This window comes from Gadus morhua, chromosome 8 (assembly GCF_902167405.1).
Source record: "Gadus morhua chromosome 8, gadMor3.0, whole genome shotgun sequence".
NCBI classification, from domain to species: Eukaryota; Metazoa; Chordata; class Actinopteri; order Gadiformes; family Gadidae; genus Gadus; species Gadus morhua.
The window spans coordinates 18,316,375-18,331,068 of NC_044055.1; the positions used below are offsets into that span (position 1 = coordinate 18,316,375).

The 14,694-nt window shown below is 47.5% G+C and overlaps 1 protein-coding gene across 1 annotated transcript in view; it reads left to right on the top strand.

Annotated features, from left to right (window-relative positions):
- ephb1 (EPH receptor B1) overlaps nt 1–14,253 on the top strand; it is a gene marked incomplete in the record, with an annotated part of 148,796 nt that extends 134,543 nt beyond the window's left edge. Inside the window, 5 exon segments of the mRNA XM_030363445.1 lie at nt 5,261–5,410; nt 8,378–8,571; nt 9,125–9,280; nt 9,750–11,584; nt 13,679–14,253. Coding sequence (XP_030219305.1) covers nt 5,261–5,410; nt 8,378–8,571; nt 9,125–9,280; nt 9,750–9,858 — 609 coding nt within the window.
- Nucleotides 14,254–14,694: the final 441 nt, after the last annotated feature.

The following is a 14,694-nucleotide window of genomic DNA, read 5'->3' on the forward strand; positions in this document are numbered from 1 at the left end:
CTCTCTCTCTCTCTCTCCCCCTCTCTCTCTCTCTCCCTCTCTCTCTCTCTCTCTCTCTCTCTCTCTCTCTCTCTCTCTCTCTCTCTCTCTCTCTCTCTCTCTCTCTCTCCCCCTCTCCCTCTCCCTCTCCCTCTCTCCCCCCCCTCTCTCTCTCTCTCTCTCTCTCTCTCTCTCTCTCTCTCTCTCTCTCTCTCTCTCTCTCTCTCTCTCTCTCTCCCTCTCCCTCTCCCTCTCTCTCTCACCCCCTCTCTCTCTCTCTCTCTCTCTCTATACAAGCACTGCCCTGTTTCCCCTCTGCCCAGTACACATTCCGATTGGTGTCTATGGTAATAATGGATGACATAATCCCTCCCTCGTTTCATTTCGCTCTCGTTCTCTGCATGCATTCATCTCTTCTGTTTGCCTTCCTTCTCCCTTTCTTTTCGCTCCTTTCCTTGTTCCCTCCCCTCTCTCTGCATCCCCATTCCCCTTCCATCAGTGTTTCCTTCATCTATACGGGCAGATAGCCAAGGGGAGTTGGTTGCTTAGAATTTCATTAAATGGCTGTTGAGAGAGCACTCTGCCGGTCTAAGTAAATGTGGTCAAGACTATTTGAGTTTTGCATTGTTTGGAAATGGATTACCTTTGTTGGAACAGTGAGTGAGAGGGAGTGAAAGAGAGAGAGGGGGGGGGGGGAGAGAGGCTGAACATCTTCTGATTTAAGAAAACATTAGCGAGGACAAATTTGACATGGGAAATAAAAGACGAATAGGAAGTAGATAAATGTGGGCTCTGGTCCCTCGACTTCCCCCTGCCTGGGTCATTGCTGTCGTTGGGACTGATTGAACATCAATGGTGGGATGACAGGTTTACTTTTCTCTTCGTGGCCTTCGCTCCGCCGCGTGAGAACATGTCAACGTCAGCCTACGTGCAGGTGTTCAGCACGACGCTGGATGTACTGTACACATCTGTACAAAGACATGACAGCCGTTTCATGTCTTCAGTGTATGTGAGACCCAGTTTGTTCACCTTTATATGGGGACAATGTTTGTGTGTGTGCGTGTGTGCGTGCGTGCGTGCGTGATTGTGTGTGTGTGTGTGTGCCGTGCACTATAATTATAATGACAATATTATATAATGCTTTGTCTCAAACATCTTAGGTGTGTCCTCTGGTCACGGATCAGCAGGGCACAGTGACGATAGCATGAAGAGCCATCACTCACACACACACACACAAAGTACTAAGGAGCGCGCACACACACACATACACACACACAAACACACACATCACACATGTTGGCAGGTGATAACACAGAGCATACACTATCTGATGACCGCATGTTTATCCTTCAGCAAGGAGAGCTGTCAAACACATACACACAAACACACACACATACACACACACCCCCCCACACACACACACACACACACACACACACACACACACACACACACACACACACACACAGGCACAGCTGTCATTGTGACATGCACACTCTCTAAACGGTCTGACAGCCCTACCACATCCCATGGTGCAGTCCCATCTCACTGTACCTTCCAAAAGCAGTCACAACCTGCCACAGCTGGTCACAACGCGGGTGGACCAGTCCGACCCAGTCACAGGCCGTCACCGTCAACGTTGGCGGCAAAACAAATGAGAGTTTAGACTGTTGCGTCCTGACAACAAATCTAGGTTTCAATGTTGAACACCTTGCTGTAATAGGCCTTTTGATGCAAACACATTGGATATTTTGTTCTGTATCTCCCTTCTCCCAATACATTTGAAAACTAAAATATGGAAATGGAAAGTTCCAAATGGCAACACCATTTAAGTACCCCTTAAAGACCTCTTTATAAAGTACTGATGCAAAAATGGTGTCACAGATTTGGTTATTAGTTGTGGAGACACTTTGAAATGACATGAAATGCCATTGTTTGCAAAGAGCAGTCAGCCAAGTTGCATAACACATTCATTTCCTTCAAGGTCCCGTAACTCCCCAATTCTGACTCGGTTTGACACGCTTGGCATTTATTAGTATGCGGATTTATAGTTTGTAGATCAGGAAAAACAACGGGTGCTCGATATCTTCTCATTTACTTTGTTCCGACTCTTCATTTGCATATTATTACACAAATACACCTCGACGCCCCTGTCCCACCGAAGGGAGTACGATGAAAGGTCAAAGCCCAGTGTACAACATTGACTATTTTACATGCTTCTTGATTGATTATGTATTTCTTTGCTTCAATATTTATTGCTAAATATCGGCGGAAGAATCATAGTTCATTTTAGTATTTACAATTTCCATTCGTTTTTCAATTCTGAAAAAAAAATAGTTTTACTTTAAAGCCGTAAACCTGGCATCTGTTTGATGTATCGTCGAACAATTGCATCCCTTTTTGTTCGTTTTTTTGGTCAAATTCATTTCTGCCAACCGCGATACTCAGAGAAGTTGGTTAATGTAAAAGGAAAATCCAAGCGAGCCGGACCAGTACATTTGAAATATGCGGACGACTTGTGTGTACGTGTATGTTTGTGTGTGTGTGTGTGTGTGTGTGTGTGTGTGTGTGTGTGTGTGTGCCTGCGCCGCGAGGCTAAGAGAGAACAGCTTGTTCCGTCTCAGTAGCCCTTTTACCAAGTGACAAATACTATTACTAAGAAGAGTTCCTGCGTGCTCCCGGGCGTCGCCAAGTGTCTGCTTCTTTTGTGTCTAATTCTCCTCGTCTCGCTCATTTCATAACCCTCCTCTCCCCCCACCCCCCTCCGTGTTGGTATTATCACTCTGTTTATTTCTCCTCCATGCTAAATAATAATATTAAGATAAAGGGAGAAAAAAAACACATGCCTTTCCAGTATGTTTATTTTATTTCCTTGCCGTCTCGGTCTGCGTTCTCAAGCTGTTGGGTACTCCATGTTATTAAAGCGGGACTGGCAGAGCCATCCCAGAGGACCCCGCAGCAGTAATTATTGAGAGGTGCATTTCTTGTGTCTTTTCTTCTCCTGCCTCGCTGCCTCTGACTCACGCGCCCCCACGTCAATGTTATTACGCTGTAGCTCCCCGTCCATTCTTCTTCATTATCATCAGCGCCGTCGTCGAAGGCCGTGTGCACAAGCGTCTCCGTGATCCGTGGATCGCTGCCCTCTGTCTCCGCATTGAGGGACCTGAAAACACATAAACACACACACACACTGTTGGTCAGCAAGATGTATTTGACGTGGCTTCATTGCCCACAGACAAAAGAGTGAGGGCAAACAGGTTTGTGTGTGTGTGTGTGTGTGTGTGTGTGTGTGTGTGTGTGTGTGTGTGTGTGTGTGTGTGTGTGTGTGTCTGTGGTTCAGATATGAAGCCAGGATATGAGAAAAGCATTGAAGTCACTGGGGCTTAGGCCGCGTTTATTTGACCATTGATCTCTCCCATCCTCCATTTCTATTTCTCTAGTTCTTTCTCACAAACACACACATCCACACAGGCACACACACACACATGCACACACTCAGATAGGACGCACAAAGATATGGACGCAAAAACTCACCGCAACATATACCATTAATCTAATAAAGATTGAGTACAAAGACTCACTCTCTGTAAAATGCACAGGTTTACACAGACATTTTAAACATAACTCCCTCACACATAATCCCTCACTCCCTCAACCGCTCTCTCTGTCTCTCTCTCTCTCTCTATGTCTCTCTCTCTCTGACTCTCTCTCTCTCTCTGTCTCTCTCTCTCTCTGTCTCTCTCTTTATGTCTCTCTCTCTCTGACTCTCTCTCTCTGACTCTCTCTTTATGTCTCTCTCTCTCTGACTCTCTCTCTCTGTCTCTCTCTTTATGTCTCTCTCTCTCTGACTCTCTCTCTCTGTCTCTCTCTTTATGTCTCTCTCTCTCTGACTCTCTCTCTCTCTCTGTCTCTCTCTCTCTCTCTGTCCCTCTCTTTATGTCTCTCTCTCTCTGACTCTCTCTCTGACACTCTCTTTATGTCTCTCTCTCTCTGACTCTCTCTCTCTGTCTCTCTCTTTATGTCTCTCTCTCTCTGACTCTCTCTCTCTGTCTCTCTCTCTCTCTGTCTTTCTCTCCATGTCTCTCCCTCTCACTCACAGACACACAGAGCTGCCAGGGAGGGAGCTGTGTGTGAACTCCCCAATAGGTCTTTATTTCTCTCCTACAGCGGCTCAGTGGTGAAGGTTTGGGTTGTTGGCATTGTTCAACTGGTGCGTTTAACTGGAATAGACTGGGTGCTATGGCTGTGCCCTCAAAAAGGGGCATCCTCAGTCCTCAATAAGAGTGTGTGTGTCTGTCTGTGTGTCACACTGCTGTTTGAAAAAAATAATGCAGTAGGAATGTATCCTCCATGACTTTCTGAGTTTTCCAGTTTATGAAAGTCTCCATATCAGTCACACACGTCCACACGCACACATAGACACACAGAAAAATGCACACATGGGTCGGCGGTTGTCAGCGTGTGCGTGCGTGTTTATGTGTGTGTGTGTGTGTGTGTGTGTGTGTGTGGAATCTTAAGCAAGCAGCTGTCAATTTCAATCAGCAGCACGCGTGTCGCCCCGGGCCCAGGTAGCCCAATTACTGGCAGACACGCTCGACATGCGGGGAAAAGCCAGAGCCCGGGCTGCTATCTCCCCTATATTCAAACAGGGGGGTTGCTGAGCGCACGCGCGCGTGTGTGTGTGTGTGTGTGTGTGTGTGTGTGAGTGTGTGTGTGTGCGTGTTGCACTGGTCGATGTGTGAAGGGCGAATGCTGTTGGGAGCTGCTGCTGAGGCCTGGGCCACAGCCTCTCCCTGCCAGAGGATCGATAGGCGCGGCAGATGGAGGGATGAATGACTGGGAGGGGGAGACAGATAGGGGCACCGCGTCTGAGAGGGAGTGGGAGAGACGCTTGTGTTTTTGGGGGAAGACAGCAGATGTCTAATGATCAACGGAAAAAGGAAGACGCAGGCAAACAAGGTCGTGCTTATAAATATCACCTTCTCTTCGCTCCGCGTCCCCTCCGTCTCCGTTTGGCCGTCCTTTCACTCTCCTTCACTAGCTCCTTCTCAAACAAAGTACAAATAAACAGTAGAACACAAACATTTTAAAAAGTACTGCCGTCCCCATGACCTGTTTAAATAATGTTTCTTTGGGTTTCTTATTCAACACTGAAGTAATGTTAATAAAGAAAACTAAAGTATAAAGTGGTGTTGTCTGTCTCTCCATGTCCGTTGTCCCTCTCTCACCCTTATTAACCATCATTTCTCTGTCTCTCTGTCTCTCTGTCTCTCCCACGCAGGGAGGGAAGATCCCCGTGAGGTGGACGGCGCCGGAGGCCATCGCGTACAGGAAGTTCACCTCGGCCAGCGACGTGTGGAGCTACGGCGTCGTCATGTGGGAAGTGATGTCGTTCGGCGAGCGCCCGTATTGGGACATGTCCAACCAGGATGTGAGTGTCAACCGAAAGAATACCTTCGGAAAAAAAAGAAATGATAATGAGTCCAATGTTATTGTCGCCAGGCCGGCTCGACGGCGCTATCTCTCAGAAACATCGGGAGTCCATTAAAGTCCATTAAAACACCAGGGGTAGAAGGAGTGGATGAACTCCTAGATACTGTAATGGAACTGCCAGTCCTCCACGGATGTGCTTCCATTATCTCCGTCCGCCACGGACAGATTGTTAAGCACAGCTCATGATAGTGGAAGTCACAATAAATCATAACTTTTTTCAAAAGAGAGGCTTTATCTCTTAAGCGCCATCGCCATGAAGATGCCCTTGATGGTGACTTTGAAAGTGAGACTGTTCTGTTGAAGCCTCATCCCCATCCCTGGCCAAGGCCGAGCAGAGTGTTGAATGATGGGGGAGAGCTTTTCCTTTGTTCCCCCTGTGTCCATTTGGACATGGTCCACAACACCAAATTCACAGACAGCAACCAAACCCTCACTAATGCACACCGTAGAAGCACACGCACGGACACACACACACAGACCGACACACACACCGACACAAACACATAAACAGACACCCACACACACACAGCAGAAAATGATTGGACCCAGGCCCGTTCCATGAGGTCTCTCTCGGTGTTAGCGTTCGCCAGCCATCAGGCCTCAATGGACCCCCCCCCCCCACCCGCGCTCCTGCAGGACGGTCCAACCCAGCAGATGTTGCCTCAGTGGGCCAGCAGCACACACAGCCTGATGGGATGGACCACTGGCACCCCTCGGCACGGCAGGCTGCTCACGTCCTGCGCACAGGCAGCAGAAACCGACACACCCAGGGAGGCAGAGACACACACACACACACACATACATACGCACACACATAGACACACAAAAACACACATATAGACACGTGTGACTTCAACACACACGCATGCAGAGACATATACACGCATACTATATGCACGCATTTATAACACAGGGGAGCACACACACACAAACACACAAACACAAACCAACTGGAACAAGAATGCACTCCCCAACGTACACATGCATACAAACACAGACAAGACACACATACAGACAAAGGCACACACACGGAACTTCTCCATGTGCTGCTATTTGTCAAGTTTCTGCTGAATAGTCCTCATCTCAGTGTCGAGGTTAGCCACACTAAGCTGCCTCTAGTTCGGAACCTTTCGCACTTAAACTGCTCAACACAGCTGCATACTGCTTATATGGATATGATCCATTTTAAAATGCAAGCCAAATCTATTAGGCTTAAATGGATCTCCGTGGCTCCTTCAAGTCCATATCTCTTTAAAAGTGCTGTACTCGGAGAGAGGCGGAGATAGAATAAGTGGGATGAACACGTTTCTACCCTGAGATAACGTTACTTATGGAGCTCTTTAAAAATAGCCTCCATTCTGAGTGCAGTTGGCCGCCCACGCAGGCGTGCAGCTTATGTTAAGGTAAACCAAACAGCGCCTGGCCAACGTCAGGAGTATCCTCAGAGCCAGGAGTTCCTCCTCTTCCTGCTCCTCCGCCCCCACGCCGCGCAGCTCTCAATGAGGCCTGCGTGGAAGACGAAGAAGAAGATGCAGAAGAGACAGCGTCGAGGCTGGGCCCCTAGCCAGGCGTTATCTGCACAAAACACGACGAGACAGCGAGACACGACCCTCACCGCTACCGTCCTGCTCCGAGGTTCCCTCGCCTAATCGGCGGCTGGCACGCTCCCCTCCAAGACATGTGTCAAGTGGTCATATTCCACCGTCTTAATTATATGCAACGGGCCCCTGCACTGCCCCACACCCGCCCCTCACACCACTTCCCCAGGCAGCTCTTGAGAGTGACACTGGCTCTGTCCCTGCCTCCCTCCCCCTTCTCTCTTCATCCCTCCCTCCCTCCCTCCCTCCCTCCTCTCCACTGCCTCATCTCCTAGTCCCCTCTGCTCCTCTGCTACTGTCTCTCCAATTGACGCAAGATTGGCTGGAGTTAAGAGAGGAAGGGCACGTCAGGCCCAGAGCAAAGTGTCCTCAGTTGGTGTGTGTGTGTGTGTGTGTGTGTGTGTGTGTGTGTGTGTGTGTGTGTGTGTGTGTGTGTGATTACGTGAGCTTTCTATTGGGCGCAAGCCGTGTGTGTGTGTTGTCTTGTGAGTGTGCTTTTGTTTTTGTGTGTGTGCTTGGGAACTTTGTGTGTGTGTGTGTGTGTGTGTGTGTGTGTGTGTGTGTGTGTGTGTGTGTGTGTGTGTGTGTGTGTGTGTGTGTGTGTGTGAACGAGAGAGAAAAGGCAGGCCGAGTTTAGCATGTCAAAGTAACAGAATAGGTGTCATCAATTACTGAGGCGCTGCTAAAAGCCCCCCATACAAATCTACCTGACTAACTCATTTAGGCTGCCTACAATGGGACCCACAGCTCAGGGTACAATAGATTGCATTACGTTTGGAAGCATCTCATGGCTCACGTCCAGTCTTTAAAGTGGCAATCGCAAAGATGTCTGTTTCGTTCTCTTTGGCGACCCCTTTGGCAATAAGCGGTAATTGTTCCCAGTGACGCCAGCGAGATGCATTTCATAATATTGCAAATTCAAGGTCTTTCATCAGCGGGCTGAATGCTCAAACCTCATTGTGTTTCCTCATCCAGGATTATTGATTTAAGAGGCCGTAATTTGCATGGAAATCTTTGAGAATGCAACTTTAGTTATTCTTTAACTAACGTAATAATTTGGTTTAATTGAAATGTTAAAGAACATTTTCAGTGTTTATAACATAGAAAAATAAAGAGGAAAGTAACAATAGCTCAAGATGGTAAATTAGGATAATTTAGGATAAACACCATACACAGATATTTATTGTATTCTGTGTAAAAAAAATGGAAGAAAAAGCAAAAACTAAAAGAAATACATTTAAATACTCAACTTCATCATTTTCCATGAATAACCTTTAGTGTTGCCCCCCCCCCCCCCCCCCCCCCAGGTGATCAACGCCATTGAGCAGGACTACCGCCTGCCCCCGCCCATGGACTGCCCCAGTGCCCTGCACCAGCTGATGCTCGACTGCTGGCAGAAGGACCGCAACGCCCGTCCCCGCTTCACTGACATCGTCAGCACCCTGGACAAGATGATCCGCAACCCCGCCAGTCTCAAGGCCATGGCCAACATCCCTGCAGTGTGAGTTTTAAATACACATACACGCGCACGTACACGCGCACCCGTACAAACAAAAAGCACAGATCGCTGAGGCTGCACAAGCAGGCTCACACATATGCTCGGATAAAGACACACAATGTAATATTTGCGTGGAGAAATACACTACCCTTAAAAACAAGCACACTTTAACAGCACCAATATATCTAACTGAAAAATCAAAACATACACCAAAAACTACTATTTAATTCATTTGATACCAATCTGAACTTGAGTTAGAATTATTTGTTTAATCTACGTTTAAGCTTTGTCCTGATTCTTTCAAAGTCTCACACAATGTGTGAAATCCTGTGTTGCACCCTTTTCGTGTCTTTGCCAAACTCAGATCGAAAAACGATTGCATCACAGCCACACCCTTCCTCCACTCATCCCTTTATTTCTCTCATCCTTATTGTTAATCTCTTTCTCTCTCTCTCTTTCATTCCCCTTCTCTCTCTCTCTATGGGCTGGTGTCTCTCTCTTTCATTCCCCTCCTCTCTCTGTCTATGCGCTGGTGTCTCTCCTTCGCTCTCTCCAGGCCTTCCCAGCCACTGCTGGACCGCTCTATACCAGACTTCAACACGTTCAGCTCAGTGGAGGACTGGCTGGCTGCCATCAAGATGAGCCAGTACCGGGACAACTTCCTCAACTCAGGCTTCACCTCCTTGCAGCTGGTGGCGCAAATTACCTCCGAGTGAGTTCACTTCAAAGGGCCACTTTTCTTCTTTTTCCGAAAGTAATTTCCTGCTCCAATTCAACAAACAAACATGCAAACACTTTATTTTAAATCCATCACGTTTTGTGGAACGAAAGCTGCTTCTATACTTCAACTAAGTGCTAAGTACAGACAATATCTGTATTTAACACAGCTTGCATTGAACCCTTTACATATAGTCACTATCTATTTGCCTTCTTAAAATGCGGACGGTTATCTGAAAGCACAAAAACGAGGTTCTTAGTCCATAAGTAAGTAAATGCTTTATAAATCCCCAAAGGGGATCTTTTGTTGCCACAACAGCAGAACGAGAGAAAAAGAATTGAAGAAAGGAATAATTTAACGCAATAAATGAATAAAGATGTAGATACAATTCAAACAAGGATAAATATAACCCTCTGTACGGTACCATTCTTGGCCCTCCCTCTCTGTGTATCTCCTGCTGCAGGGACCTGCTGAGGATAGGCGTGACCCTGGCCGGCCACCAGAAGAAGATCCTCAGCAACATCCAGACCATGCGCGTTCAGATGAGCCAGTCGCCCACGCCGATGGCATGACTACATGCGGCGCTGTCCCGCGACGAGGGCAGCATTCGGAGGGCCAACGGTGGCCCCCGAATGACCCCCGAGCCGTCGGAACGCGCCAGGGTGGAAACTATTGTCTTAATCTAATCCCAACCACCGCCACCACCGCCACCACCGCCACCACCGCCACCACCACCACCACCACCACCACCACCACCACCAAGGAGACCAGGGTTCCTCATGAAGGCACGGGGGTACACTACACAGCGACGTGTCCCGCCTGCCCCCCAAATCCGAGTCCATCCACACCAAGGAAGTTCAGGGTCCAGACTTGGAAGTTGTCTTACTCTCTTTGAAGCCCCGCCCCCATCCTCCCTTACTCTCCTTTCCTTTGCCAACCCCCCTCCCCCTCCCCCCCGGTGACTCAGAGAAAGACGGAACGATCACCTCGTGCTTCAAGACTGCCATTTTTGTTTCGTCACCACACGCTTGCTCCTCCTGACTCCTCCTCCTCCTCTCTCGTCTTCGTTGAGGACAGCGACGCCTGGACCTCTCGCACTACATCACGCATCGTGTTTGAAATTATAAATAACGTCTTGCGTAATATCTTGCCTCATCTGGGACACGTTAGACTGTTGAAAGTGACAAGTGTGAGACATTTAGAGCGGGCATGGAGGAAAAGGAGGCAGGTGGTGATTCCTCATCATATCCTGTCAGGTGACGCAGTGCTGCCTCTGTGATTGGAGGAAAACATGCCTTGAACTGGTCAGCGTCCAGTCAGCAGAGCTGATCCGTGAGGAAGGAAAACAAACAAAAAAAGCAAATAACGATAGCGGCGACGAGTTAGTGAACAATACAGGGATATACAGCTGGGTACTATAACCACATACTTTAAGCATAATATTTTTCTTGTTAAAAAGGATTTGAAAGTTGTTTTGTCCTTTTTTTACTTATGTGTCTGTTTCATTGAATTATGTTGTGTTGCGATCACTATATCAAGAATGTCTTTCCCGACCCCGCCTCCCTCGTTTATTTTTTTTTACGTCAACGCTACCTGTAGTGGTGGGAGGCCCGGGCAACGAAGGACCCTTCTTAACCAGGCCCCCCCACCCAGATTCAGATAATATACATATGTTTATCTCTTGCTAAATATAAATATATCTCTCTGGATTAAAGCCTTCATATTGAAGGTGACATGTATGAATATGTATGTAAAGAAGACTCTCTCTCGCTTGCATTTTTGGCAAAGACATGCTTAGTGACTGGGGGTTTCGGCGATAGACGAAAGACGGTGTGTAGATTCTTGTGGTGCACCACTTCCCTGCAGATGATGATATAATATAATAGACACTGTGTTATTTTGTCTCCCCACCCCTTTGATTCAAACGGGGTCATGAGGTGACATTCCAGGTGGGACTTTCAGCCTGGAACGAAACTGTATAAAGCATTGTGTACAAAGAACTCTTAATGTAGATCTATATGAAACTTGTCGTAGGGAGATACAAAGTAAATGGCAAAACTATCCATTGTTGGGAGATAATGTTTAAATGTGGGTGTGCCCATGCTGTCTATTGCTGGTGAGCACTTACTTGTACAGAAATGTTTTTTTTTTATTATTATTATTATTTGTTTGTTTCTTTATTTAGTTTTAGTTTTTTTGTCTTCTGTTGCAATCTGTTGTTGTTTGAAAAACGTACGCTCTTGGCACCATCCAGACAAGGGAAAGGATACTCCGCAATACGGCTGGCCAAGATCCATGGTAAGCATCAGCCCACTTATGCTAGTCAAACACTCAACATCAAATTGCTCTGTATCCGGCGCATTTCACTTCCGCCAAGCTCCATGTTGACGCTCTCGTGGGTAAAGTGCTCGCATCCTGGCCCTGGCTAGATTGTGTGCTCAACGGTGTGAAATGGTAATCAAGATGTTTCAAAAATTGGAGTTGGGAGTTTTTCTGTAGGCTCTTCCCTTTTTTGAAGATGTTGAGAAGGAACATCTGGGCGGAGCTTTGCCAAGCGACACCTGGTGCCAGCCTGATAAACATCCACTTAAAGATTCCCCCGGCTTCCCTAGCCCTCCTAGCACTCCTAGCCTGGTGCAGACTCCCCCAAATCCCTGATGCAGCACATTCTCTCTCTATACCTTTCCTATACAGTGCAGCCTTGTGGAGAAGCCCATAGTATACGCCCGTGCCTGGGGATCAACCATGTTTTATTCATATACAACGGCCTCCGGCTGGAACGGTTGGGTTAAGGACAGCTTTGGGTTTAGCGGGGTCGTTCAGTTGCTAGCAGGCTTCCTGATTCCGAATCGGTCCCTCCGGGGGATTGTTTGAGACGTGACATGGCAATATTTTGAAAACTGATACATATATTTTGGTCTGAAATGGTGGTTGAGGAATGGTGCACAAGGCTGATTTCACAATTTTATATGGCGGAATGGGTTTTGATTGCGCCGTGATTGGCAACACGCTGCGGCGGCGTCTGGACTGCATCTGGCAGAAAGGTTAGGACTGCCTCGTTGGCATCCACATTTATTTTGTCCAATTTAGCTGTTTGCCTTCTAATCGGGCTCCGGTTGATTCTGGGCTGGGACAGAAAAGAATTCGGCTGAGATTCAGCATGAAATTCAGAGAACATTGTCAATTCACTCTGCTTCCGAACCTGGCCGTATAACTGAGAAGGAAATAAGCATTAGGATAATGCGATGCCAGGTTATGCCGACATGGCAACCACACTAGCTACTGTCAAATGGCCCATAACATTTGCACATTTTACTTCTTTTAGCGATCCAAAAAGCATTGGCAACTATTTAAAGTCGGACACATGAATGACGACAGTGCTATCCACCTTGCTTCCAAAATTAGAAATTGATGGCAGGCCCATTAGCAGATTATTAAGTATACTCACCCACCATGCTCCAAGCTGCAAACTCCCCCTCCTCCTCTATCCGCTCTCCTCTCTACCCCACCACCTCCTCCTCCATCGACTGTCCTCCACTATCTCCCTGGCGGGCTCCTGCTTGCTGGCAGCCCTCCAGGTCATTTATCCTGGGTGTAACCAAGCTGTCTGGGGCCAGGTTCTGGGCTCTCTCCGGGGTCCGGTCTGAGTAATGTTTGGCTCCGTTCTCCAGCGAGCCCGGGCGAGGGGAGCAGTCACCTGCAGGGACCCATCTGATGGGCATCTGATCAGTCAGGAGGGGGTTGGGGACGGGGATAGGGGAGACTAATGGTGGGCCGACGCAGACACACGCTCAGACACACACAGGCACACACACACACACACACACACACACACACACACACACACACACACACACACACACACAGACGCAAGGCTACATACTGCACACAGCGAGGAGGAAATCGGTTTTATCACGAGATCGTCCGGGAGCTAATGGTAATTGTGAGGGAGAGCATGTGCAATGTCGTCTCTGAAAGGAGGTGGATCGATGGGTGGAGCGTCCATAGAAAAGGGATGTGAGAGAGATTAAGAAAAAACATTGCACACATGAGATGGAGTGAAGTAAACTGTTGTGCTGCTGCAAATGACAAAACAGCAACAGTGATTTTAATCGATAAATAGTCCCAAAGGCACCCTTTATTCACGTTGTTAGTTGCCCTGTTTCCCCTTGAATCGGTGAAAAGTATTTACGTGAGATTTAATTCTGACTTTGAAATCACACACCGAAAAAAGAAGTCAACCGAAACAAAGCCTGTGATCAAGTATCCTAAGCAAATTATTAAAATTAATAATGATTAATAATTAATTTAAGTTGCGTTTAGGTCCACATCGGATGGGCCCAAATGATCCGAAAGTTAATTTCTCCTGTGTCTCTTTTTGCTCTCTTTCAGGCTATGGATTCGAGCCACACACCCACACTCTCTCTCCCTCTCTCTCTCTCTTTCTCTCTCGCTCTTTCTCTAACACACACACACACACACACACACACACACAGAGGCTTCGCCGCCAGTCCCGGATGTAGACAGTCAAGCTGGAGGTGTTCTGGAAGCCATTTTGAGACGTTCAGATGAGCCATTTTCATCAAAGGCCTGATGGCCCCTCTCTGTGGTACACAACAGATGGAGAAACTGAATATTGAGTCACTGTTTGAATGTGTATGTGTGTGTGTGTGTGTGTGTGTGTGTACTCTATGTCAGCGTGTGTGAGTGTGTTTGTGTGTCTGTGTGTGAGAGAGTGCGTGCACGCATATGCATATCGGTGCATGTGTATCCTTGTGCAAGGAAATGTTTGTGAGCGGGGAAGTATTTATGTGCACAGAAGTAGGCTATATTGTCTTACCTCCTTTTTCTGTCTTTATATAGCTACCACTTGTAAATTGTGACGAGTATGTGTCAACAGTTTGTAAGCTGTAACTTTCTGAGAACCATTGTACTAAAATGCACTCAATAAACGCCTTGGAAATCAAGTCAATCGTGACGTGGGTCTGTAATCACGTCAATAAGAATCGGCAGCGATTCTGCATTCATTTTGCCGTTCATTGTCATTGCAAGTGTGAGCAGGAGCGGATATTTTTTTGGGGGGGGGTAAATCCTCGCCACCACAGCAGCTAAGTGTGCAGCCTGGAGTCTAATGTTGGGTTTTATAACGTCGGGGGAAATAAGCAGAGCTTGTCTTTGCCGTCGGCCCGACAGCCGTGTTAAAAGCCATCCGTCACAAACAAACAAGCCGTCACTTGGAGTACACGCGCGCTTCCCAATAAATGGCCCAGTCTTGCCAAGAAATAAGCAAAAAATACAATATTTTGACAAACCAATGGAGACGATCCGCCTCGCTGCAAGCGCGCCAATGCCTGGCACACGCTCGTGCACACAGAGTGCACACGCAGAGGACCACACAGGTAGAGGAG